We start from the raw sequence: 26,854 nt of genomic DNA on the forward strand, positions 1-26,854 counted from the left end.
GCAAGGAACCTAATTTACATGTAGAGTTATGTAACATGTTCCATCATATAGCAAATACCTTACTATAATAATACCGGACAGCTAGTAGTTTTGCGTGCGAATGACGCTGGTACTGCTACCTAGGCGGCCGGTGTGGAGATACTCGCGAAACAAGCTGTAATCAACTGTTATGTATATTGTTGCTGGGCTAGTTAATAGTTTTATTAATTAGTGCTGTGTTAAAATGTCAGGGTGTATGTGTGCTGTTTATAATTGTGACAATTGCAGCATTACAAACTGCTCCAAATCGTACTTTCGATTTCCGACAGTTCATAAAACGTGAGTCAACAACATTCTTTAGTAGGCCTAATTCCTTCGTTTTTGTGTTGACAGAAAAATACAAATTAGTTTTTTTATTTAGACCTAATAAATGAATAGAAGTTAAAATATATTGGATTTTAAGGTTTTATCAAATTAAGTTTTATTGTTGTCCACATGCCTTTACTAATTATTACAAGCATCAGATTACCATCAATTTTATCTTTGCAGTTGTCAGCAATGCGTATATAAAACATTACTGTAAATTCATTCCTAATATCAGATTGATTTTGTCTCACTAAATCAAAGAAAAAATATGTAACAATTAATTACGGAAAGTAATATGAAGTATGCAATATTTCTCATAATATACAGCTTTGATATAAGATAATAATTTTACATTAAATATTATTCAACATTTCTTAAGTGTTTCATATTTTTTTTTTAATTGGTGGCACTTTATATGCCTGTTTCAATAAGTTCCAGGTCTCTTATGGACCCTTGCCTTTCGCAGTCGTGTAGAGAAATATGATTATGTTACATTGACGTTTTCATCTTCCTTTTATCTTCATCAATGATGGAGATAGGTGAGCTGAAGTGTTTCATATATAATTCCACATTAGTAACTCACGTTTTAAACAATAGTCCGAATCTCGCTATGTTAATATTTGTATATGTGGACGTAATTCCATCCCTCTCCGCTAGATGTCAGGTCCGCGATATTTCGCACTCACGCCAATGCTGCTAGTTAGTATACAGCTGTCCGGTATTATTATAGTAAGGTATTGGATATAGTAGTATGGCAAGTTTCAGCTTTATTGTTCCAATCAGTCTGTTGAGTCATGTTCATTTAAAGACGTGTTCATGCAAAAAAATGTCATCTGAAAAATCAACACCGCATCAGCATCAAATTTCAGTTGATACTAAAAAGTGACAGGAGATTGCGTCAAACGCTTATGCTGTTCGTGGTTGTTATTGTGAGCATGGTTGGTATTATAAGGATGTATGTGGTTTGAAATAAAATTTTTATATTTTTTTCGTTTCTGTCTTTAGACTCACCGCATTTAAATTTAATAAGAGAGCCTTTTCGTGAATTAATGAATGCTTCCTCATTCCATGAGGCCTAGTCTCTACTCGAAACAACAATGCAATTGATAGTCGAAACGATTCACACATTAATATCATAGTCTAGTATATATAGTCGCGAAGCTTGAGTTGTTGAGGGTACTAGGAACAATAGATTGTGCCGGTACTATTTCAAATTATCTGTGATGAGGCGATAGTAGCGATCCTAGTGGTTAGCAACTATTTATGGATGCATATTCCCTACGTATGGGAGGCGATGGGAGTCTCCAAGTACACACGCTCGAGATTTGTATATTTACTCGCAAGGGAGACCAGCGAATAGGGATTATAAAGAATGGACACTGAGCGAATTTTCCTGTGTTTTGTTTTTCTGTGCGCCAGCGGATAGTTCCACTTTCAAGCGCTAGAGGTAGTGTAATCGAGCATACGCTAACATAATAATTGAGAATAGAGTTGAGACACAGGATCCAAACATCGCCTACCTCATTGCATAATCCAGTAACGCTTTGCTTCAAATAAATTCAAGTTAACAGCTTTTCCTTATTTCTCAGTGACAAACTAGTTATAATAATATTTTATATTTCAGATATCATAAATTATATTATAAAATAATATAATACCGGTACATTATAAAGTTAAGTATCAAATTCGTTTAATATTTTTATAATATAATATAATATAGGTATATGGTTTTACTTCTCGTGAGAGTTTTGTTTTTCCATTTTCAGCGCTATCAAATCATTACATATTTTAATTGTTGTTGGGGTCAACGTCTGAACTCTCATTATAAAGGAACTCTAGAGTCTAGACATTACAGTTAATGAAGGATTTATTATTTTATGGATCCAATTTATTTTATTTGAGTACATAATGTACCTAGATATATTAATTATATGTGTTATATTTCCGCTGTGTCGACTGCTAGCTGGTGTGATGTCAGCGCCAACTCTAAGGAGAAAGCAGAATCTGACGCTCTAGCTGGCTTGAAGGCCATTGAAATCGGTCCGGCTACATCAAAGGTACCGACGCGAAGTGTCCATTCTTTATAATCCCTATTCGCTGGGGAGACCTTCCTTACTGAAGACCTAAGGACAAACATGATGCTGCCCAAGACGAACACTTCGCATCGACTATTGTCAACACTAGAGAGAAAAGAGAAGCCACCCCAATAGAATTCTACGCCACAGGAGCCATGATAGACCGAGAATGGACGAAGGAAAACTTTGAACTCAGGCATGTAATAAGACTGGCAGTCCACGGATTCCATCACCTTATCTGCAAGACAAGAACATACCACGACCCGAGTGACTCATGCGTGTGTACATTGTGCAGCAAGAAATGTGAACTATGCGCCAAAAGAACAAAATCAATAAGCGAGTACGCAAAAACAAAAGTAAATTAAATGCAATCTAAATGGCCATTTGGCTGCAATAAATATATTATTTATATTCCCTACGTATTGAGATTCGTGACTGTATAGTCTATACTAGAACTGTGTTAATATGATGGGTTGGTTGAAATTGTAATGAATAACGATTTCATCCCAGAAAATTGGATTCATTTTTAAGTTAATTTCACACATAAGTACTTTAGAATTAGACTATGTTCAATTAATTAAACATTTCGGAACAACTGGATAATACCCACGGCAGAGCAATGTCGATAGTCGACATTACTCGCTAGCCACTAGTCACCAGGCCGTACCGAGCCGTGCCAAACAAAACACAATCAAAATGGTGGTAGTAAAATTCGCGACTATATTCTTAATAATTCACTGCATTAGTCGAGTGCAAGACGTCTGGCTTCTGTTGCATTCAAACAATTATAAAATACGATAATTTGGTCCAGGGAGCATCCGTTTTTGGTGCAAAGATAATTTGTTTGGCTTGTTTCTTAAATAAAATTACGAAATGGCGTTCCTGTGCTTAACATTTAATAAAAAAAAAAAAGAAATATAGCAAAACTGTTTTGTCTCGAGACTCTCATCTATGTCACGTAATAGGTCACATAATCTACTTCAATATATTTGCGCAAATATATCTTGTAGCTAACAGTGGTGCTATATCTCAGTAATGTTCAGAACGAAGGAGGCAGAGAGAGAAAAGAAACAAATTTCTCCCTCCAACGACGCCACACACCAACGTCGTGTTCTTATGTTGGCAAGATTGTGTATTTACTTAAATTTGGTGCTAAACGTAACGGCACGGTTCAAAGATACCGTGGGAATTCTCCAGTTTAGCGAACATGGAACATTTCTTCATTCTTGGATACACTCTTTTAGCACTTGTGTAATCATTGAGTAACGTTATTGAACAAGTAATAACTGCTTTACTGTGTTAATATTATATAAATTCTAATGCTAAGTTACCTTGCTGACTAGTTTCGACGTGGTTTGCGTCATTCCAATGACGCAAACTACGTCGAAACTACTCATCCATGTATTTTACCACCAAAATTTATAAAATATTAACACAGTAAAGCAGTTATTATTGATCAATAACGTTACTCAGTAAATATTTCTGTCTATAGGCCTTCTCCCCGAATTTATTATTCATCTCCATTTGTATGCGGTTAACAATGAATTTATTACGATGTCGCATCCATTTTGTTTTCCCTTATGTTTTAAACACATAATTTCAGTCAGCCAAACAAAATCTTCTATAAACAATGACATCACCGTATTAACAGAAAGTGTGACCAAATTTCTCGAAAGTCAAGCGTTTTACATTACATAGTCTGCGGTGAAAACATTCCAGCTCTTGACCGAAGCTTAATGTAATGTTGCATGTCACGGAGGCGTGTTTTTTTAATGACACCGACGGTTTTCAAAGGGTACAGAAAGTACAAAAGCCGATAATATCTCAGGAAAGTTTTCCTCACATCAATTATTGATCGCAACATTGGAAATGTGCGTGAAATGATTAGAAAAATCGAAGATTGAATTTCAGACCAATGGCAGAGAGCGTTAACCTGGGAAAGGAAAATATTTGACCAATATTCACAGAAAAAAATAATCACAAAGAAGATCAGTGTAAAAATTTTCCCGAAATCACTGTCAGAAAAATGAAAATAATGCCGCAAGGAACTAGGCATACCTGATCCTCTTGTAACTCATTGAAAACGAAACAACTTTTTAAATTAATAATTTGTTATAAAACTTGTTTCATCACGATTTTTTTGTTAGTAGCAGAAACTAAATGTTCATGCGTTCCTCATTTATCAGGTTTGACATTTTCTGCCTGAAAACACGAACACGTCTTTGCATAAACATGTATTAACACATACTGGGTCGAGCAGTCAAATTAATACTCTCCACATTACAAAATGGAACATGTTACATAGATTCACTTTTTAGCCCTTTAATTCCGAGTTACGGGAGCAATTCCATGATTTTCTCTTACACCTCGTATACTCATGACATTTAGTACGTTCCTAGAACATATAGATTTTTCATAAGAGTGTAGATTTTTATCTTCAATAACTTGCATAAATCAGAAATTTCTTTTTGATATCATCTCAGAAACATTATCTGCCCATTTCAGTCCTAAAACTTCATAATGCAGTCCTTTTTAAAAGCACTTACAATTTTTCTGCATAAAATGTTTAGTTCCTTTGGGTAGTGTAAATTAGACAGGGGAATGTGGAAGGATGATAGTGAAATTGAACTTTTCTGGTTTATAAGTTTTTCATAGTTATGGTAGTCTTTTAAGGGTATATGTACGTGAACGACCACAAATATTATCAGAAAATGCAGGCTGTAAATTTCTAAAATTTTATAAGAAAATTAACTCTCAATTGGACAAAAATGACAAGGCACTACAACAAGACTTACTAGAACTTAATATCTGATAAAAGTATGGAAAAATGTTACTAATAATATTTTTCAAACCAGTTTTATCAGAGTATGAAAAAAAAAAAACAAATAAAATCTGCAGTTACATCATTTGGTAACTAGAACATTGTTATGGTCTCTCTGACATATTTAATATTTCTCCTGTATGTAATAAACACTTATTTCTGAAAAGTAGAATAATCTCAGACATGTAGAGTTATTTACTTTGATCAATTAAATTTTTATTTGTCCTATATAATAGTACATTATGCAACGAGCCTATAATGGTAGTAATTAAGACGCAAGTACGATTGTTTATGGAACGAGCGCAAGCGAGTTTCATAATTTTCATACGAGCGTCTTAATTACCATTATAGGCAAGTTTCATACGACTTTTTATGCTCGACCATATTTCTAACTTGAAAGTATTCAAAATTATGGTTATGTGCGAACTGACCTGAATTGTGAGATGTGCGCAGACGCGAAAGTATTGATTTTTTCCGAGGCCGAATTTCATTGACCTTGGCACAGAATAAGATGAACATTACTCTGGTATAACCTGGAAATTGATTTAGAATTGAAAAATGAGATGACAAATTGAATTTATTTGAATATTATTTAACAATTAACTCTAATTATTACAGTAACAGAACATAACCTTCTGCGACAGTATTGGATTTCCAGCCTCCGTGACTTTTCGCTAATTCTCTTTCGATTGCATATCCGAGAATAATCGATACTTGCGGTTTTATAACGGTACAAAGCTGACTTGTCATTGGTTGAACACCTGTAAGGTGACTTGTCATTGGCTGAACACCTGTACTTTAATGAGTAGGTGTACTTTAATGACATGCATTAAAGGACTGCTACCAGGTGTATAATTACTACATTTCGGCATGGTCGAGCATAAACTATATTAAAATTTACATACTGTTTTGTGACCTAATTTTTCTATTTTCAAATAAATGGACATTATTGTAGTATACATTTTGTATAAATGCATGTTAAATCAGTGTACAGCATTTCAGAATTCTATCTCTAATGGTTGTGGAGTTATGAAATAATATGTGTGAAAATTTTTAAATTTTCGAAAATTTAATTTAAAGTAAAAGGTATATTCTAAAACAATATTATTAGTAACCTTTTTATAGTTTTTTTTAGATATTTAAGTTCTAATAAGTCTTCTTGTGGTACCTTGTAATTTTTGTCCAATTGTGAGTTCATTTCCTTATAAAATTTTAGAAAATTTACAGCCTTCATTTTCTGATAATACTTGTGATCGTTCACGTACATATACCCTTAACGAATGTATCACTGTAATATTTTAAAATTACATTAACTGTGGATTTCATCTGCTAAATTAAAAATATGTAATAGAATTGTAAAATCAAATAGAATACCATAATATTCTGTTTTCAATGATTCCAGATCAGTTAATTATCTCAAGCTTCGTGTAAGAATACAAGCATTTAGTATAGACATGCATTATTATAATATATCTATTACTAAAAAAATAGCATACTTGACATAAAAAGTAAATAAGCTTCTCTTATATAAAATTAAAAACTACATTACATTATACTCCAATGATTTGCAATTTAATTTCATTAAACTGTTTATGTACTTGAGAGAAATTGAATTTCATACATTTGTAATAAAAAATACACAACGTTTAATGTTTTAAATTGTGTCTGGTGTAGGGTTTATGTTATAGGAAAGACTGTCCTTTAATTACATAACTATACAAGCATATACATTGGAAGAAATATTAAAATAAGATAACATCTATTACAGAAGTGATATTTTATTTTCATATTTCATAGGTTTGTATAATTGCGATATCCCGTCTATTGTTATAGAGCTCAATTCACAATCACAAACTTCAAGTATATTAGCAGTATCGGGAATGAAACTCAGGACGGCATTCAAGTTAAGCTCATTTCTTACAATGAGCAGAAGAGCTATGGCATTCATACTGATAAAAACGGAACTGTAGTGGCAGGTAAACTTTAATCCGTCACAGAAGGATGATTTATTAAGTTTACATTTGCTCTAAATATGCACGGTTTACTATTCAATTGTTTATTCTACAATAAATACATTGGTATAAAAGAAAATGTGTAGTAAGCTACGCTATCTGTTGGCAGTATAATGAAATGAAAAGTCGTATCTTTATTTTGTAATTCATTCTATGAGATTTGGCAAATAAAATGTTATTTCCAGAACACTGAATTAATCATATTAGCCCTCATTTATAGTTTGTAGTTCACTTATTATCTAATAAATCAGGATACATTTAAGTACTTATTTATTTTATTAAGAGGGGTCGGTTAAAATCTCGATTGTTTCATGGGTACCCACGACATAACATAAATGTCAAATCTCAACAGAGGGAACCAGACAAGGAAGTCATAATACAGAGACTGAAGTCATGGATTCGTTTGTGTATTTTCACAGCCTCCTTAAAATAAGAAAAAATAACAATTTATTACAACTCAAATCTTAAACAAATTCTTTAAAGACTAATTTCACAACAATATTGTACACAAATATAAGTCATAATAATTATTCAATAAACTTTAAATAAAGAAATTATGAAAGGCAATAATTTTTTCATGCCATAAAGAACAATGAACACTATTGCAGAATATAGTATTAAATTCATCTTTCTTATGACATTTTATTATTTTTCACAAATCAAGCTCTCATATTTGCGAATTTGTATATTCAAAAATAAGTGCTGCGGTTTAAGTTCTAGCAAAGAAGTGAGAATTTTAAAATAAAAAAGATGAACATGTGCTTGCTTCTCTATAAACATAAACCAGATTTATGTAACTTTACAGTACGTTGAAATAATTTTATATACGTATTCAATATTTAAACAGGACATTTTGAAATAGACTTGAACATTTTAAAGAATAGAATCTCTCACAGAATTTTAACCGACATTTCAAAGCATGTCATAAGTATTTTGCTTATTATTATAATTAATTAATGTATATGTACTAACACTGCAAATCCTTTGTCCGAAAAAAATATATCTATTACCAAAATTTACCAGATACCCTTCACCTATAGAAGAGTAATAATTTTCAGCTGTAATTTAGCTCTTGAGGTACATAAAATCTGATTATTGAACACATAGCAGAAAAGTTTTTATAAGAATATGCTTTTGCTGTTGCTAAGAATTTTATAAAACACAAAATAATAAACTCACTTTGAATCGAAATATTAAAAAGCAAAATTTATTATTTTACTGCGACTGCTGATAGTAATCGAAATCCATGTCTAGAAATAGTGACTAGACATGATTATATTTAACAAGAACTATGGTGGTAGTTAAATGTATTTAAATATAAAGGTAACTTTTCTATAATTTTGACAAAGTATAGTAAACTTCCAACCTGAAAATATAACAATTTAAAATCAAGTTTTAGGAAAAGATTTCACTCTTATAAAATTTGTATTTTTATACAAAATAAAGTAGTTAAAACATTCATGTAGGCCTAACAGTTTTATGAAGCTTCGTTAAGAAAATATCAATATAAATTCTCAGTACTTAAGGCAGTCTATAACATTTTTCAAATTCTTTAAATTGGTTCTAACTGCCAAATATTTTAGAAGCACTAATATGGTGAATTTCTCTTTATTGTTGTCTGACATTACACATTGACTTCTTCATGTCGCCAGTCTGAGTTACATTATCCGTATTACATTGAAAAGAATTTATGGGACAGATCTGTTTTCCCAAACTACAGTTCCTCTGAAAGTAGCAAAGCCCAGCTGGCGCCACTATTTAATTAAGTATACTGCTCGTCAGTTACGAAGACGACTCGATTAAAAATCGTACTGCGCATGTGCAGTCACGTGATCTTGAAGTAATTATATCAAATGTATTCTGAATGTAAAACATTGGGCAATATATTTATGGATTGTCTACTAAAAACTGCACATTTTTTACTTAAAAAGAAGCTATGTACGCAACGAAAATGAGTATGTTTTGACGTAGAATACGTCTTTGAAATGGGTCCCATATGGAGTGCTATCCTGAAGTTGAAGTTCTGGAATGGAATATGCGAAATGAAATGAATGATAATTTATAACATCTGTAACTCAGCAACTAATCAGCAGATAGTAATAAGTGATAAGCTTTTTGAAAGTCAAAGGTCCAAAGTTATAAACAGGATAGAGCGCTCTTGCGCACTAACTGCGGAGTGTCCGGAGAGGGGGGGGGGGTGTAAGATAAGCACGAATTACATAGTGTGAAATTAAGCGCTCGTACTTCACGAACTATGAAACTTATTAGAGCCACACAAGTGTGGTGGAAAACAATTTTTTTAGTTGGTTATTTAACGAAGCTGTATCAACTACTCGGTTATTTAGTGTGGATAGTGATACCAGATGATATTTGGCGAGATGAGGCTGAGAATTCGCCATACATTACCTGACATTCGCCTTACGGTTGGGGAAAATCCCGGAAAAAGCCCAATAAGGTAATCAGCCCAAGCGGGAATCGAACCCACACCCGAACGCAACTCTGAACCGTCAGGGAAGCGCCTCAGCCGACAGCGCTACGCCGGTGGCTGGGAAAACAATTATTATAAAAGTTGTTTGCTAACCATAATTTTTTGTCACTCCTACAAATTTCATAATCACAAGTGTGGTGGGAAACAGTTGGTTATTTAACGTTGCTGTATCAACTACTCGGTTATTTAGTGTCGATGGTATTGATGAAATGGTATTTGGCAATATGAGGCTGAGAATTCGCCAAACATTACCTGACATTCTCCTTACGGTTGGGGTAAACCATGGAAAAAGCCCAACCAGGTAATCAGCCCAAGCGGGAATCGAACCCACACCCGAGCGCAACTCCGAATCAGACTATTGAGCTACGCCGGTGGCTGGGAAAACAATTATTATAAACATTGTTTGCTAACTACAGTTTTTTGTCACCCCTACAACCTGTCACAATCTGGTTTTTTAGTAGGTTATTTTAAGACGCTTTATCAACATCTTAGGTTGAATAATTTCGAGGGAAAACCGATCCAATTTTTCCCTCTATATCCACAGACCTCAAAGTGGGCTGACAACCGTCAAGCTACCAACATTGAGTGTACACTAGCTTTGTGTGGCTTAAATTGTGGTTTTCTGTTGACGAACAGTAACGTATATTATGGAAATCAAGCTGTCAGGTATAACTCCCTGTAAAGTTGATTTGAATAATTTCGAGGGAAAAATTGTTCCGGGGCCGGGTATCGAACCCGGGACCTTTGGTTTAACGTACCAACGCTCTACCAACTGAGCTACCCGGGAACCCTACCAGACACCGATCCAATATTTCCCTCTACATCTACATCTTAGGTTATTTAGCGTCTGAATGAGATGAAGGTGATAATGCCAGTGAAATGAGTCCGGGGTTCAGCACCTATAGTTACCCAGCATTTTCTCTTATTGGGTTGAGGGAAAACCCCGGAAAAACCTCAACTAGGTAACTTGTCCCGACCGGGAATGGAATTCGGGCCACCTGGTTTCGCGGCCAGACTCGCTAACCGTTATTCCACAGGTGTGGACTTCATAATCTGTAAAACTTAATTTATCACATTCTATATGTGATAATTATCAAGCAGAATACAACTGATGTGGTTATTTCAGCGGTCACTGGCTGAACAAAGCTGAATGACTCACGAGATCACGTGACTGTGCGCAGAAGCGCGTCGCCTTCTTACTTGACTGTAGCTATAAGTGAGAGGGGGGAAGGTTCGGAGGCATAAGAGAAGCAGTCGTGAGTGAATGGAAAGTCTTACTCCCAGTACTCTTCCACTGGAGTGGTGGTGTGGTTGGTGTGGTTGTGCACGAAGGAGGCGTTCATGCCCCTGGTGAAGCAGTTGGGGGTGTTCCACCAGTTGTCTGCAACCAGAGAGAAAATTCCAGCCTATTTACTTGGTCCTCCTCCTGCTCGAGATCCACCAACCCGTCCGTCGACTTGATCGTCAGCACGTCTTCAGGATGCAGTCACTGTTTCAGTTCCTTTCACAGCCACTGACGCCACCCACAGTCATAAGCATGCACCATGCGTACGCCGTCTCACAAGAATAAGCAACAAACCACTACTGGGTGTAATTTCAAAGTGTGTCATGACGTCACTGTTTTGAGTCAGCGATTTGTAGCGAGTTTCAGCTTTTATGTCAGAGAAGTTGCCTATTAATCAAGGCGTTCAATCTGAACTTCAGAACATGTACGGTATAACTTTAAAGTCGTAGCAACAGATGGCGGTCTGTACGGTCTGTGTGCTACCATAACCTCTTTCGAACTGTGTTTTGCGCGGACAAGTCGTACGCAGGGCATTTGTTATCATCGGTTGCGTACGGCAACATTCCACAATACAAATCAAATACTTCGTGTCCATGTTGACCGTTGTGTCAACAAATACGTAAGTAATCGTCTTAACCCTCTCCCCATATCCCTCAGTACGTGTTTCCAAACAGTTCACATTCCTGCCACTACCGGCGTTACCGTACGTATCGGTAAGTAATCTTCAGAATGAACGCCGTACTTGCTAGGCAACTTCTCAGGCACACAGGTAATACGCCTCTGCGGAAGTGTAGGAAGATTGAATTCTCTAGGCTCATCGGCTAGCCACATGACGGCATACAGCGAGCCATGACACACTTTAAACTGAACACCCAGTATTATTCTGCTGCAATATCGCATCTCTCACACAAACTGTTGAGTTCTCTTACTCGATTGAGAGTGAAGCTTAAGCACAGAATTTTATCAAAATCACATTCAAATAGTAATTTTTCCCTTGGTATTAATTTATTTTTATAATAATAACAATATTGTAATTATTGATAACATAATTAATTACAGCAATTGCATACAAGGTGTTTTAAACAAATTGTTACAAAATAATAGTGTGGATATAGGGCACTAAAATAAATATGTTTCATCAAATCAAACAGTGCAATTGAGGGGTTTGCCGGAAGAAAGGCGGATAGATCTCTATCCCCTTCTTCGAGAAAACGGTTTAAAATGTAGTGAATAATTAGCTAATTATAGTAGCGAAATTTTGTTTTGATTGTACTGTACATACCTGCAGATCAGGGCTGCGTGCGTGCGTGCCCGATTTAGTCAGTCAGTCTACAAGTAGAGCTAGTGCTGAGCGTTATCGCATACTGTACTGTGTGTGTTTTCTCTTGGTAGAGACTAAGCAAATATATATAGTTCAATTTAGTCAGTACAGTTGTTACCTTTGACTACTTTTTATGTTCATTATTGTCCTTGCTTTAAGAGTGAACAAACTTATGAAACTCATAGATTCAGACGGAAATATTTTATGTTCTACAAAGAGATTTGTTACAATATTCAGATTTTTGGGCTTATTGTTATCAGGATTATACAAAGAATAAATTTTATTTATTTATGTTCACACAAAATGGAGATTTTCTTTTTCTGTTATATTCAGAGATTTTGCTTTGCGTACTTAATGTCTACTCAGTATATCTGAAATAATATAAATTACTTTAGAAGTAGATAATAAATGTCATAAAATGTATCTTTGTTTCAATTCCGTGTGAAATTTAAATCTGAAATCTACATTAAATCCCCTAAGCAAATCATTATAATGGATAAAGGGCGTATAGACTGAAGTTTTATATGGTACAAATATAAGGAAATTTAATAATATAAATTGCCTAAATGCTACAAAACATTTATACTCGCTAAGATTTTTAATTTAATATATAATTTTGTTCACTATCTGTATAACATTTTATTCAGGTGCGTTTTAAAATCTTAGATTGCCTGTATCTCAATTCATCATATTGACGTATAGGCCCTTTTTCCGGCAAACCTCTCAATTACACGTTGGGTACTTGGGCCAAAAAAAAACTCGTAACTTTGGCAACGTCTGAAAATACAGAGTGATTCACGAGGATTTACCATCCTTTACGGAGCTTATTTCCGAAGATATTCTGAGCAAAAAATGTCATATAAACATGGGTCCTATTCTCAATATTTACAGAGTTACGTTTCGTTATTGGAACGCATTGCTGTGAACGCGTGATCTTGGTCAGCGTGCAGTCAGCAGCCAGCGCGAGCGCCACGGAAATCAAAGATAGCCGTATGCAGTTACGTAGAGCGACGAGTGCCGTTCACAAGCGTGCGGCCAAGTGTACTCAAGCGGACGGCGACATTTTTTAAAATGTGTTGTAAACTGTCCAAGACTGTAAATTAGGATGCAAAATTGAACAGCAAATAATTAAGTCGGTGGAAGTGGTGTGATTTGTAATAATTGCTGTGATAAGTGCGTAAGAACAATGCAATTTTCTAGTTAAAAACAGAAACAGATGTCTGTACGAAGCAACTAAGGAATTCACAGCACATTTTTAACTTTATAATACTTGCCAATTAAAGAAATGATACTTCTGAATGGTTCATTCTCTATTTGTATTATTCTTTTACCTTCAAACTAAAGAAAAAACGTATTTTACAAACAACTTTAAATTAGTGTAACTCTGAAAATATTGAGAATAGTAACTATGTTTATATGACATTTTTTGCTCAAAATGTCTTCAGAAATAAGCTCCGTGAAGGACGGTAAATCTTCGTGAATCACTCTATATAAGCGGTTCGTGGAATATGTAGCAGGCAGTTTACCCTTTACCTGAAGTTGAAGATGTAGCATAGCACACCTGTGTAAGAAAATGGCCGATATCGTTTAAGCATCTCTCGCACCCCCTCAAAACAGTTCGCACGTTAATATTTTTGTGCGAGATCGTGCGTATTTGCTTGTTTTCCGCACAGAACCAATACGCGGTAAGTGTGAAATACCACATTCAGTATTCCCAACGTAACACACATAACAATTTCCCTCTTCTTACCGCTTAAGCGCGACATTCATTTTACTGCTTTAGGCTTTTAACATATTATTTTTAGAGACGTTTAACATAGTAATAATTATAAATTGGAAACTTACCACTGCAATTTCACCTAAATTGCACTGTTAATTATTGTTTTTAAAATATTTGCAAAAATTAAGTAAACTCTACTACTCCACGAAAGCTATTGTATTCCTGATACAAGTAATATTAAGGAAGCCGTGAAAAAATCAACAAGACTCCAGATGCCGATGTTATTACTGCAATATGTTATATAAATAATATTGTTAAAATATTAAAACGAAAAATAAATCATTACATAACCTTACCGTTTGTTTTAAGTTCGCATTTATAGACTGGGGGAAAAAAAGACAAACGTATATCACGGCCTGCTGGAGTATAGATATTTTTGTTTTCTAAAGTTGCCGTCATTAAACAGAAACCAAGATGGAGATTTCATTGCAACTAATTAGAAATTCGTCTTTCAGGTATGTAATAAACGATCTTCGCACAAAATAATGTACGATACACGAGCGGTATGTTTATTTTCATGTTCTCGGAAATTAAAAAAGCTCAACTACGTTTCGCTTTTTCATTCTTTTCCTCGACCATGAAAACGTCAACATACCGCTCTTGTAACGTATATTAACTATTACAGCTAATCATAATACCAGAAATTTTTGTAGCGATGTCCTCACGCGCTGCTCAAATTTCAAGAGTTGCCATAACAACGCGTAATATGACATACAACGCTTAATGAAATAATGTTTCTCCTGGCTTCTTACACCCATCTTATTACTTTGTAACATTTGGCTTCCTACACCATGCATATGGCTGTATATTGAAGGAAATACATTTATGTTCTTAAGATAATTTAAGGAAATATTTTTTATCAAGGACAGCCATGATACTATCTCTACATAGACTGATGCGGCACTCAAACTATTATTTTTAACAAGCTGCAAGCGTCTTTATTTTAATACTGACAGACATACAAACAAAAAATTAAAAAATGCTATTTTCGGTCTCGGAATAGTTCATTATAGGCCTATATGTTAACAACAATTATTTTCGCAAAAGCTGACGTTTTAGATCTGAAAAATGACGTAATTAAATGAATTGAGAAAAATATTGATTGTTATCTTTGTATTACAGCCTTACAGTGACTAATTTCTATCCTAAAATGTGAGCTTATATTTTTGTAAAATAGTTACTATCATAATGTAATTACACAAGAAAAGCCAAGTCCAAAATATTATCCTCTCAACGCATCTATAAGAAATGTGACTTGTTGGAAGCAGAGTCAATTTATTACATCTTTAATTGATTTACGCCTGCAAGTGAATAGTTATACTGCACGCTTTGCTAGAGAGCAGGAGAAGTTGCCGCTAGAATCCGGCGGAATGATTGCATTAAAGGGGAACCGACTGAAAACAGTGGTAAGCAAGGCTTAGTATATTGCATCTAAGACAATATTTCTGTTAAAAGAGTATGGAGTTCATTTTTAAGAGATATCAAAGAAAATGTAGCTTGAATTATATTGAGATAATATGTTGTATAATTTCAAATTATTATTAGTAATTAGGAAAATATTTGGGGCTAAAAGGGATGAAGTTAGAGGAGAATGGAGAAAGTTACACAACGCAGAACTGTAGGCATTGTATTCTTCACCTGACATAATTAGGAACATTAAATCCAGACGTTTGAGATGGGCAGGGCATGTAGCACATATGGGCGAATCCAGAAATGCATATACATTGTTAGTTGGGAGGCCGGACGAGAAAAGACCTTTGGGGAGGCCGAAACGTAGATGGGAGGATAATATTAAAATGGATTTGAAGGAGGTGGGATATTATGATAGAGACTGGATTAATCTTGCATAAGATAGGGACCGATGGCGGGCTTATGTGAGGGCGGCAATGAACCTTCGGGTTCCTTAAAAGCCATTTATAAGTAAGAAAGTAAGTAAGTAAAATAAGTTTTCAACATTTAAAATGTATCATCATCATAATAATCACCACATCATCATCATTATCATCATCATCATATGGACGTTAGAGAGATAGAACTCCTATACTCTCTTGATCTCTGCACTAAAAATAGATTATTAGAAGAGCAAAACGATATGGTGATTTTCAGAACTAAATTTAATTTGTAGAAGGCTTGGTAGATGGCGGAGCCGTTATGAAAGTCATGAAGATATAAAAAATTCCGCCTTTCTCTAGGCCACCTAGTCCATAATCTGCCGCAATAATCTGAAAGTAAAGTCTGCTCCATGAGAAGCTACTGCACTCGAAGAAAATCCATTCTACAGCTTCCGAGTCCCAACAAATTTCATATAATCTGAGGATAATCGATACAAGGTCTCTTTGGTCACATTTATCCTATGCATTGCGCGAAATCTGTAAGAACACGTATGAGTGACACTGTAATTGGGCGATCTCAAAACCGCCAGTCATAATAACGACGGCTTTTGGAGGTCTAACCAGGATTTCATTGACAAGCTGTGAACTAAGGAAGGCTGGTAGCACTATTTGGCGCGAAACGAATTGGGACGTCAACAAGCCGCCCACTGTGCCACGGCTCCTCCACTTTCTACAGACATCTTGACCTCAACAAAACCAAGTGAGCTCACCAGAGGTGGGCGCTCTCTGAAAGAGGTCAAGGCGTGATGGATTAGCTCGGGAAATGTTTAATTAAGAAGTAGGGTCAAAGCTGCGGACACCGCAAAGCGATTACTCGCCCAGCATTCCCAGCTCTGATTAACAAGTACGAGCAGCGATCTGGTCTGTGTTAGTGCCTCTGCCCTATCTTTCTACCTGTGAGGGTATCTATTCCTTAATGTCTAATTCTCTGTATACTTGAATATGCAGGCACGCCTGCCAGTATGATTATCTGTACCTGTATTCCTGTTAGTATGAATATTTGTGCCTGAATGCCTATCATTATGAATATCGGTGTCGGTATGGATATCTGTACTTGCAATCATCAGTATGAATATCTGTATTTGCACGCCAGTCAGTACGGATATCTATACTTGCACACCAGTCAGCATGAATATCTGTATTTGCACGCCAGTCAGTATGGAAATCTATACTTGCACGCCAGTCAGCATGGATATCTGTATTTGCACGCCAGTCAGTATGGAAATCTATACTTGCACGCCAGTCAGCATGAATATCTGTATTTGCACGCCAGTCAGTACGGATATCTATACTTGCACACCAGTCAGCATGAATATCTGTATTCGCACGCCAGTCAGTATGTAAATCTATACTTGCACGCCAGTCAGCATGGATATCTGTATTTGCACGCCAGTCAGTATGCAAATCTATACTTGCACGCCAGTCAGCATGGATATCTGTATTTGCACGCCAGTCAGTACGGATATCTATACTTGCACACCAGTCAGCATGAATATCTGTATTTCCACGCCAGTCAGTATGGAAATCTATACTTGCACGCCAGTCAGCATGAATATCTGTATTTGCACGCCAGTCAGCATGGATATTATGCTTGCACGCCAGTCAGTTTGGATATCTATACTTGCACGCCAGTCAGTACGGATATCTATACTTGCACGCCAGTCAGCATGAATATCTGTATTTGCACGCCAGTCAGTATGGAAATGTATACTTGCACGCCAGTCAGCATGGATATTATACTTGCACACCAGTCAGTTTGGATATCTATATTTGCACGCCAGTCAGCATGAATATCTGTATTTGCACGCCAGTCAGTATGGAAATCTATACTTGCACGCCAGTCAGCATGAATATCTGTATTTGCACGCCAGTCAGTATGGATATCTATACTTGCACGCCAGTCAGTATGGATATTATACTTGCACGCCAGTCAGTTTGGATATCTATACTTGCACGCCAGTCAGCATGAATATCTATATTTACATGCCAGTCAGTATAGAAATCTATACTTGCACGCCAGTCAGCATGAATATCTGTATTTGCACGACAGTCATTACGGATATCTATACTTGTACGCCAGTCAGCATGAATATCTGTATTTGCACGACAGTCATTACGGATATCTATACTTCCACGCCAGTCAGTAGGGATATTATACTTGCACGCCAGTCAGTTTGGATATCTATACTTGCACGCCAGTCAGCATGAATGTCTGTATTTGCACGCCAGTCAGTACCGATATATATATATATACTTGCACGCCAGTCAGTATGGATATTATACTTGCACGCCAGTCAGTTTGGTTGGATATCTATACTTGCACGCCAGTCAGCATGAATATCTATACTTGCACGCCAGTCAGCATGAATATCTATATTTGCACGCCAGTCAGTATCGATATCTATACTTGCACGCCAGTCAGTATGGATATCTATACTTGCACGCCAGTCAGTATGGATATCATATTTAGATTTTTTAGGATTTCTTTTAGGTGAACATCTCTATACCACGCCACTCTTCCCAAACTTCTCGAAAAACAATATACATTTCTCTCGAGAATACTAATGAACGCTTCTTTACATTTTTAAGACAAGAAATATAACAGCTGTAATATGCACGTTTTCTCAGATTTCACATATATTTACAAAACTCTCGAATCATATTATACGAAGTCAGTCTCAGATTTATAAATAAATAATGTTGTACCATTCATAATATTCTTGAAAATGACGTCAGGTAACACAAGTTGGAAAAATATATTACAAATTTTACTACTAGTGACATCTACAATAGTTACCTGCGATTCCCACTTTCCGGAAACGCGTCTTCTTGGCCTCAATTGATCAAATAGTTTACAGATGGCCCTAATGAGAGTTAAATGAAGCAACGTACCACATGTTTGCCAGGGCAAGCCTGGAAGCCTCACGAACGTTGCTATCAAGTAGAATATCGTCCACGCTATGATGATGCAGTAATATATGTCCAGGAAGAACACGATGGTCATCGTTGCGTAGCCAACACCTGAAACACACAAGTGATCAGTTATAGATCTGTCACAATCTAGTCACAGTCTATAGTCCGGTTCAGCTTACTTCATACCCCAAGGGTGAAACCTAACAATTTTTCCCCCATTACTATAAATGCTAGTGGATTGTGGTGATTTTCTAGTTTGCAGGTTGAATTTCCTTTTGCCAACTTCGTTTCGAATTTCGATACTGACAAATACTACAAATGGTAGTGATTTTGTAACAGGTATGTTGGCAGCTGAGACAAATATCGACAATATTTATCGGTACTGGAGTTCCATGAAATTAAAATTGTACTAGATTTCTGAGCCGGTTACTGGAAGCTATTGAAATTTTAACATACTAATAAGTAATAATTAATTAATATCAGTATTAATATTAATACATAATAGCTATTTTATGTGTTGCGTTGTGATTATAATTCAAGACTATAGTCAAGTACGTTTTGGGATTTAGTACTAATAATTTCATGTAGTCAAACAAAATACATTTTTAGGTTATGTCTCGTGAGTCATTTGTTTAGTCAAACCAATGAATTTCGTATTTCCAGACAAGATACTTGACATGTTGATCCCTTTCCCATATAGTTTGCCTACGAAAATATCTTACAAATTATTGAATTATTTAGAATAACCTTCAAACATTAAGTACGGTAAGTAAATAAGTCATTTAGTACGCAAGATCGTGTGATATCTGGTAACAGTTGGCAACACTGACAAGATGACAATATTTGTTGTTTAGGAACTATTCTTATGTGACCCTCACTATAGTATATACAGTCACGAAGCTTGAGTTGTTGATGGTACTAGGAACAAAAGACTGTGCCAGTACTATTTCACATTGTCTGTGATGAGGCGATAGTAGCGATTCTAGTGGTTAGCAACTATCTATGGATGCATATTCCCTACGTATTGAGCTTCGTGACTATATACCAGACTGTGGTCTTGTACGTAGTCACGAAGCTAGAGGTGATTTTTTTTGCATTTCTCGCGATACAATGCTCTAAGCGGTTAACAACTGACAAGGTACATTCGCGAAGTGCCTGGCTGATAATGGTATAAAATCAAATAAGATGGAAAGTTCAGCTGTAATCAGTGTTTATGGTACCAATTGTAGCTGTCCATAGAGGTGTTAATACAATGTTTATGAGCCTAGACAGTCTGTTATTGGTATAATAATGAATATGAAAGGAAACTCAGCTATAAATAATGATTACTCTATTAATTTTAGCTGTCACATATACTTAAACATGTTTATGAGTGTTGATGTAGAAATACGTTAAGCACAATTAATGTAAACGACAATAAGCACATTGAATGATTGATGCATTTGTGCTGTTACTAATCTACTTAATATTAATTGCACAAATTTGTATAGCTTAATGAAAGTATGCTTGTAAATTGAATTAATCTGCTTACTTTGTATTGCATATGTCTGTATAGTTTTGGCTAATGAATTGTATATGCTTTAAATTGAATAGTAATCTGTATAGCTCTATTGATAAATTGTTTGTGTTTGTAATTTGAAGTAGTTTGCATGATATGTATTATCAATTTCTGTATATCACAACTGATTGACTTGTTTATGCCTTAAATTTAATTAACTTGTTTTGTATTATACATATAGCTCAACTGATGAATGATCGTTTGCGTTTGTAAATTTAATAATCTGATTGGCTATGTATTGTATATTTTTAATAGAGCCATCGATGTAGCTCAGTCGGCAGACTCGCTGGCCTGCTGATCCGGAGCTGCGCTCGGGCTTGGGTTGGATCCCCCATTTGGTCTCATTGAATGGTTTCTTCCGAGGTTTTCCCCAGCCGTGGGACTGAAGCCGGATGGTCTATGGCGAGTCCTCGGAATCACTTCATTTCACCCCTTTGATTTGATTACCTGGTTGGGTTTTTCCGAGGTTTTCCCCAACCAAAAGGCAAATGCCGGGTAATCTTTTGGCGAATCCCCGGACCTCACCTCATCTCACTACATCTCGCCAAAATATTGTAAAAAATTGCACAAAACTGTAAAAGTTGTAGAAAATTTCTAAATTGTAAAACTGTAGAAATTGTAAAATATTGTAAAAATTTGTAAAAATTGTAATTGTAATATTGTAAAATTTTGACTTGTTCCACATCTTAAAGCTTCATTGCTGATGTAAGATCTAGGGAATAAAATGAATGAATGAATGAATGAATGAATGAATGAATGAATGAATGAATGAATGAATGAATGAATGAATGAATGGGAGTTGAGCAACTCGAATCTTCAGAGTCCCAGATAACATTGGCAAGAGCTTCAAATGCATCACATTCAACTGGAAAAGTAGCTTTTCTCCAGGCATGCTTAATAATGTTAGTGAATTGGGGGCACTGAACTGATTATACAGGGACATCACTTTATTTTTACCAACATTTTTAACATTAACCTGGCTATGCTCGGAAACACTGTTTCCCCCTTCCATTACAGGAGTTTGATATTGCTAGTGCAATATGTAAACGAATCATTTTACTAGGTATAGGAGGAGAGAAAAGTAGTGTATCCATTTATGTTGTAGGGAAATACGATATTACGATTTTCAGTTTGATCATTACTTTTACGGAATTTATCAAAATACGGTAGAGTAGTAACATTTTTTTTCAAAAACTCAACTTTTCAGGCGGCTATGTTCGTTATGTAATGTCTACTTTATTTAGCATATTAATTATTGATGTTATCATACAATATAGAGAGTGCATTTAAATTGAGGGGGTCATAAGTAAAGGGCAGTAAGTACACTTAAGTTACTTTTGAGAAAATGGGGTTTAAATATTTAAGCTTTCGTAAAATCGGTGAAATTTTTTATTTGAATTTTAATGTGTGATGCGATTAAAATATCCCTTTGCCACTAAAATTTTAGATACTTTTGCTTACACTGGATGCACTTAACTCATGTTATTACAAATGTCACTAGCATTCCTTTGCTTCTAGCCACCTCAATTCAGAAAAAGCTAATCTGAATTTTTAAACAATTTGCTGAAAATAGTTGCCGTTCATTACAATGCAGGCTTCAATTCAGTACGCATATTATTAAAAACATTTTGAAGTATATTCTCTGAAATTGAATTTATCGTTTCTTGAATATAATTTTTTTGGTACGATATTATTAATATAGGTTCTTTCTTCTATAGAAAACGCAACCATATTTCTGAAACACACTATACACTGCAGTGTTTACTTCACTGCTTGAAGACTTTGAATGCAACAGCGGCCGTAAGTTTGTGTGTCTGACGGGAGCAAGGACATTAGTGAAGGGGCGAGAGTGAAGTACATTCAGAAATGCAGGTACAATAAAAATGCAAGTAAAATAAAATGATATCCCTGTACGTGCATGCGGGTTGATGATAGCGTTACGGCTCTGGAGGTCAATATCAATGTTGTCGAGTAAAATTCTCTCACAAAAACGTTTGGTGAACTTCTTCCATTGACGAAAAAAAGTATACAGTGAAACTTCCCAATAGCGGACACCGCCGGGGAAAAATTAAATGTCCGTTATTGAGAAGTGTCCGATATTTAGAAAATCGTTAGTATGTAATATACAGTACATTAAAATTTCTCATACATATTCAACACTATATTTTACAGTACAGAACAGTAGACAGTGAGATTGTTTACAGTATTCATCCAGAGAGAAATCGTACCAGTAAATGTTTCGTAAATAAAATAAACATTACTAACCTGAGTTTTTCCCACATTAAACTTTGTGGCCAGCTCACAAACACTTAATTTCTCCTCCTCACTGTGCTTTACAATACCCACTATCTCTTTTAGTGACCAACGTTTACGTTTTTGTGACATTTTTGACAAACTAAGAAAGTACGGACTGCTCACGAACAGTATCACAACTAACAACTGTGCTGCTTACCTTCAATAAAGTACAAGAACGTTCAAATGCATGATAATGATTATTGCAAAGAATTCCGTTTAATTTACAACCGTCTGTTTCTTTATTTTCTTTCACGCTCTTCGTTATTTGGAAGTTTTAATTGTTGTTGGGAGATAATTTCAGTGTCCGCGTCCGTTATTGAGAATGTCCGCTATTGGAAGAATTTTATCATAAGGGCCAATGTTATTTTGCAAGGAAATTTTAAAATGTCCGCTATTGAGAGGAGTCCGCTATTGGGAAGTGTCCGTTAAGAGAAGTTTCACTGTACATCCAACGGTTAAACAAAGGAAGTTGCACCAGGTGGCGTGGTTGTTACCAGTATGTGTTTATCCTGTCACTAAGATGATCGCCAAGGATGAATTCAAGGCGTTACATTAATAAAATCTCAATATTTTTATACTTTAAAGTGCGCTGAAGCGAATATAAATTATTGTATCACCTTGGGACACATTTTAACACCCCGAGAAGTTCAATTACGCCTTGGCCTGCTAAAACCACAAACGCCTCCGCTGTTAGGAACGAGCCGCGGCTTGTGACACAGACAAGAAAATAAATTACAACACGTTTAACGTCCGTCACACTTCTATTTAGATTAGCGAGATGCAGAAAAAACTGGACCCCAGCACTATTTGCATAAGGCATTTACATAACAGCGCTCAGAAAAGAGCTTCCACTTCTCAAGTTCGAAGTCTTGTTAAGGCTGTAAGAAGCACAACATTCAAGAAGACCTAGTTTCACGCACAGGCTAATTTTCTTTACTCAAACAGCTTCTCATGCCTGAGAATCTGGTTTAACCACTTCCCTGATTAACCCGAGTTAACTCTGGTTGCTAACTTGTGTCAAAATTTATTAATCCGAGTTAACTCGTTTGAGTCTCATTTTCGCTGCTAAAGATTATATCCCGAATATATACGTTTCCATTCTTTTATTAACCTTTTCCTCACTAGATGGCTACAAGAAGTTAGTGATATTGCTATATCTGGTAGTGTTTTTTGTACTTCTTCCTTGCGAGTGGAATTCTACGCTCATATAGAATTCACATACAGTACGAGTAATGAGTAGATGCTAGTTAGTTTTGGCGGCTTCTGTTTGTGTTTAGTGGTTTTTGTGCTGTTTTGTGTAAAGATGGATCAAGTTAGTGATTCCGAAACTTTTGATCAGGAATATATTCCTGTAGAAAATTAGGAAATGAAACATCGGTATCAGAAGACGAAGTTATAGACCAACAAACAAATTCAGATCAGTTGATGTCGCGTCTCTTCGACAGCGGTTTGAATAGAAGACATCTGGCACCATTTCTTCTGCGCCTCCGAGGTCTCCGTTCCCTGAAATTTTAACATTGTTTCTGATAACGATAATTCTCAATTTTTTTAATTATTCTTTGATAATGACCTCATCAACATTATATTCGAGGAGACGATTCGGCATGCTAATAAGTGTTCACAGAATGCTGAAAATAATTCGTGGCGGCCTACTACAGACTCTGAAATACGTGTACTTCTGGGCATAGTGATATTGCAGAACATTATTCACAAACCTGAAGAACAGATGTACACTGTACTGGTACAAATATTCAATGACTGCTACACATTCTTCCCAAAACGCTCTCGTATAGGAGAGCAGATACTACTGTTCGGAATGCAATGTTCCACTGTGCGTAATACCCTGGTTTCGAGTCTATCACACGACAAGCACATTTAACGCCTTGATAACAGCACTGGTATTGTACCTCATAAATTAATCCATAAAAAAAAACATAAGTTGGTAAATAGTTCAGGAGAAAATCAAAGTGGGACAACTACCAGAGCTGGAATCAAGGTGCACGAGATAACTCGGAATAATAATTCAGGTATGAATGTATGTCTATTTCATAGTGATTTTTTTAGGTACGTAAGAAAATTAGTGATGTACAGTGATTCTGCAGTATTAAATTACCTCTTTACGAAAATAAAAAATATGACACTTTCTCACAAAACTGGTAAAATATATAGTAATGGAAGAGGTTAAATACTAGCGAGTCCATTTTACAATTTCCCATGTCTGGATTTTAATTAAAATTTGTTTAAGGAAACCTTTTGATCAGACAAGAAATTAATTTATTTTGAATTTAAGGGGTTAGGTACAACTTACAGCAGTAAAAGTTTTGGAAATATTCAACATTTATTTCCTCCATTGCTACATCTTGTACAATAATGAAAATTGGTATGTATAAAACACTGTCCTTCTGCTATATGAAAAAAAAATATATTTTTTTATGCTCGACCATGCCGAAATGTAGTAATTATACACCTGGCAGCAGCCCTTTAATGGACCTCATTAAAGTACACTTATTCATTAAAGTTCAGGTGTTCCACCAATCAGAAAATACCATTGTAGCAATATGAAAGCGCAAGTATCGATTATTCTCGGATATGCAATCGAAAGACAACAATAAATCAATAAATCACCTATATTTGAAATAAAGTCAGTTCTGTTACTATAATAATTTGCGTTAATTGTAAATAATATTCAAATAAATTCAATTTGTCATCTCGTTTTTCAATGTCAAGGTCAATGTCGACATCTGTTTCTCGGAAAAAAATCAATACTTTCGCGTCTGCGCACATCTCACAATTTATGAGGTATTGCACAAGGTCAGTTCCGCTCCTCAGTCAGATAAAAATAACATGAATACTTATGAATAATTTCAAGTTAGAAATATGGTCGAGCATAAAAAGTCGTATGAAACTTGACTATAATGGTAATTAAGACGCTCGTATGAAAACATACTCGAGTCTTAATTACTACATTTTAGGCTCGTTGCATAATGTACTATTACGATTTTAAAAATATATATATTTTTCTTTTCAAAATTCATAATGGTGGCAGTTCACTGTGCAGTGATGAAGCGTTTCCCTCATAACTCATAAACTTGTTAACTTTTCCATGTTCTCTCTCTTTTATTTTATTGCTGAAATTCATGTTTACAATATCATGCTCGTTCAACTACATTCCTCAATAAGTAATTTTTTTTTTATTTTGTGTTAGAAGAAAATACTGATATTTGACCATTTTAAAAATGAATTAATTTTTTTATCAGACAATCTATCAAAAGCAGAGAGGTGATCTCGCTTCATATTGTAGGTATGACATGCATAAATACACAAAAAAATTCATTACAGAAAGTCGAATAGTTTTTTAGTTATGTGAGAAACGCTTCATCACTGCACAGTGTTTTACACATACCAATTTTCATTATTGTACAAGATACAGTAATGGAGGAAAAAAATGTTGAATATTTCCAAAATTTTACTTCTGTAAGCTGTACCTAACTCCTTCATGTATATAAAATTGAACAAATTTATAAACATGCGTTGTTAAAATTTTATTATAAAAATCGAAATAACAATAGAGACAAATAATTGTGGTACCTACGAAAAAATAATAATTTAACGTTAGTAGTCCACACCTGTGGAGTAACGGTCAGCGCGTCTGGCCGCGAAACCAGGTGGCCCGGGTTCGAATCCCGGTCGGGGCAAGTTACCTGGTTGAGCAATACGAGCAAATGCTGGGTAACTTTCGGTGCTGGACCCCGGACTCATTTCACTGGCATTATCACCTTCATTTCATTCAGACACTAAATAACCTAGATGTTGATACAGCGTCGTAAAATAACCCAATAAAAGAAATTAACATTAGTAGGAACTAAATTTTTCATATCTGTTTGTCTACTTTAGAATATAGCATTCATTTCAGCTGTCGGTTTTATAATTCTGTAACTAAATTACTCTCACAATTTTCAACAAGAAAATGTAACAAGAAAGTTAAAAATTTGTTAATATCTTCAATTTGAATAAGTACATTTATCTGTATACAAATTAATTTTATGGTATCTGTATTCTCTAATTTAGG

At 35.3% G+C, this 26,854-nt stretch overlaps 1 protein-coding gene and 1 non-coding gene across 3 annotated transcripts in view; both read right to left on the minus strand.

Annotated features, from left to right (window-relative positions):
• Positions 1 to 26,854, minus strand: part of LOC138702968 (sodium- and chloride-dependent GABA transporter 1-like) — a 135,939-nt gene that overhangs the window by 25,365 nt on the left and 83,720 nt on the right. For both annotated transcript variants that reach the window (XM_069830408.1, XM_069830407.1), the window contains exons 4-5: positions 18,912 to 19,040; positions 11,020 to 11,122 (exon numbers count right to left, since the gene is read on the minus strand). In XM_069830408.1, coding sequence (XP_069686509.1) covers positions 11,020 to 11,122; positions 18,912 to 19,040 — 232 coding nt within the window. The remainder of the gene's footprint in view (positions 1 to 11,019; positions 11,123 to 18,911; positions 19,041 to 26,854) is intronic.
• On the minus strand, positions 10,456 to 10,528 carry TRNAN-GUU (transfer RNA asparagine (anticodon GUU)). Its single transcript has one exon. It is a non-coding gene; the product is annotated as a tRNA-Asn (tRNA).

The sequence above is a fragment of the Periplaneta americana genome, chromosome 7 (assembly GCF_040183065.1).
Source record: "Periplaneta americana isolate PAMFEO1 chromosome 7, P.americana_PAMFEO1_priV1, whole genome shotgun sequence".
Classification (NCBI taxonomy): Eukaryota; Metazoa; Arthropoda; class Insecta; order Blattodea; family Blattidae; genus Periplaneta; species Periplaneta americana.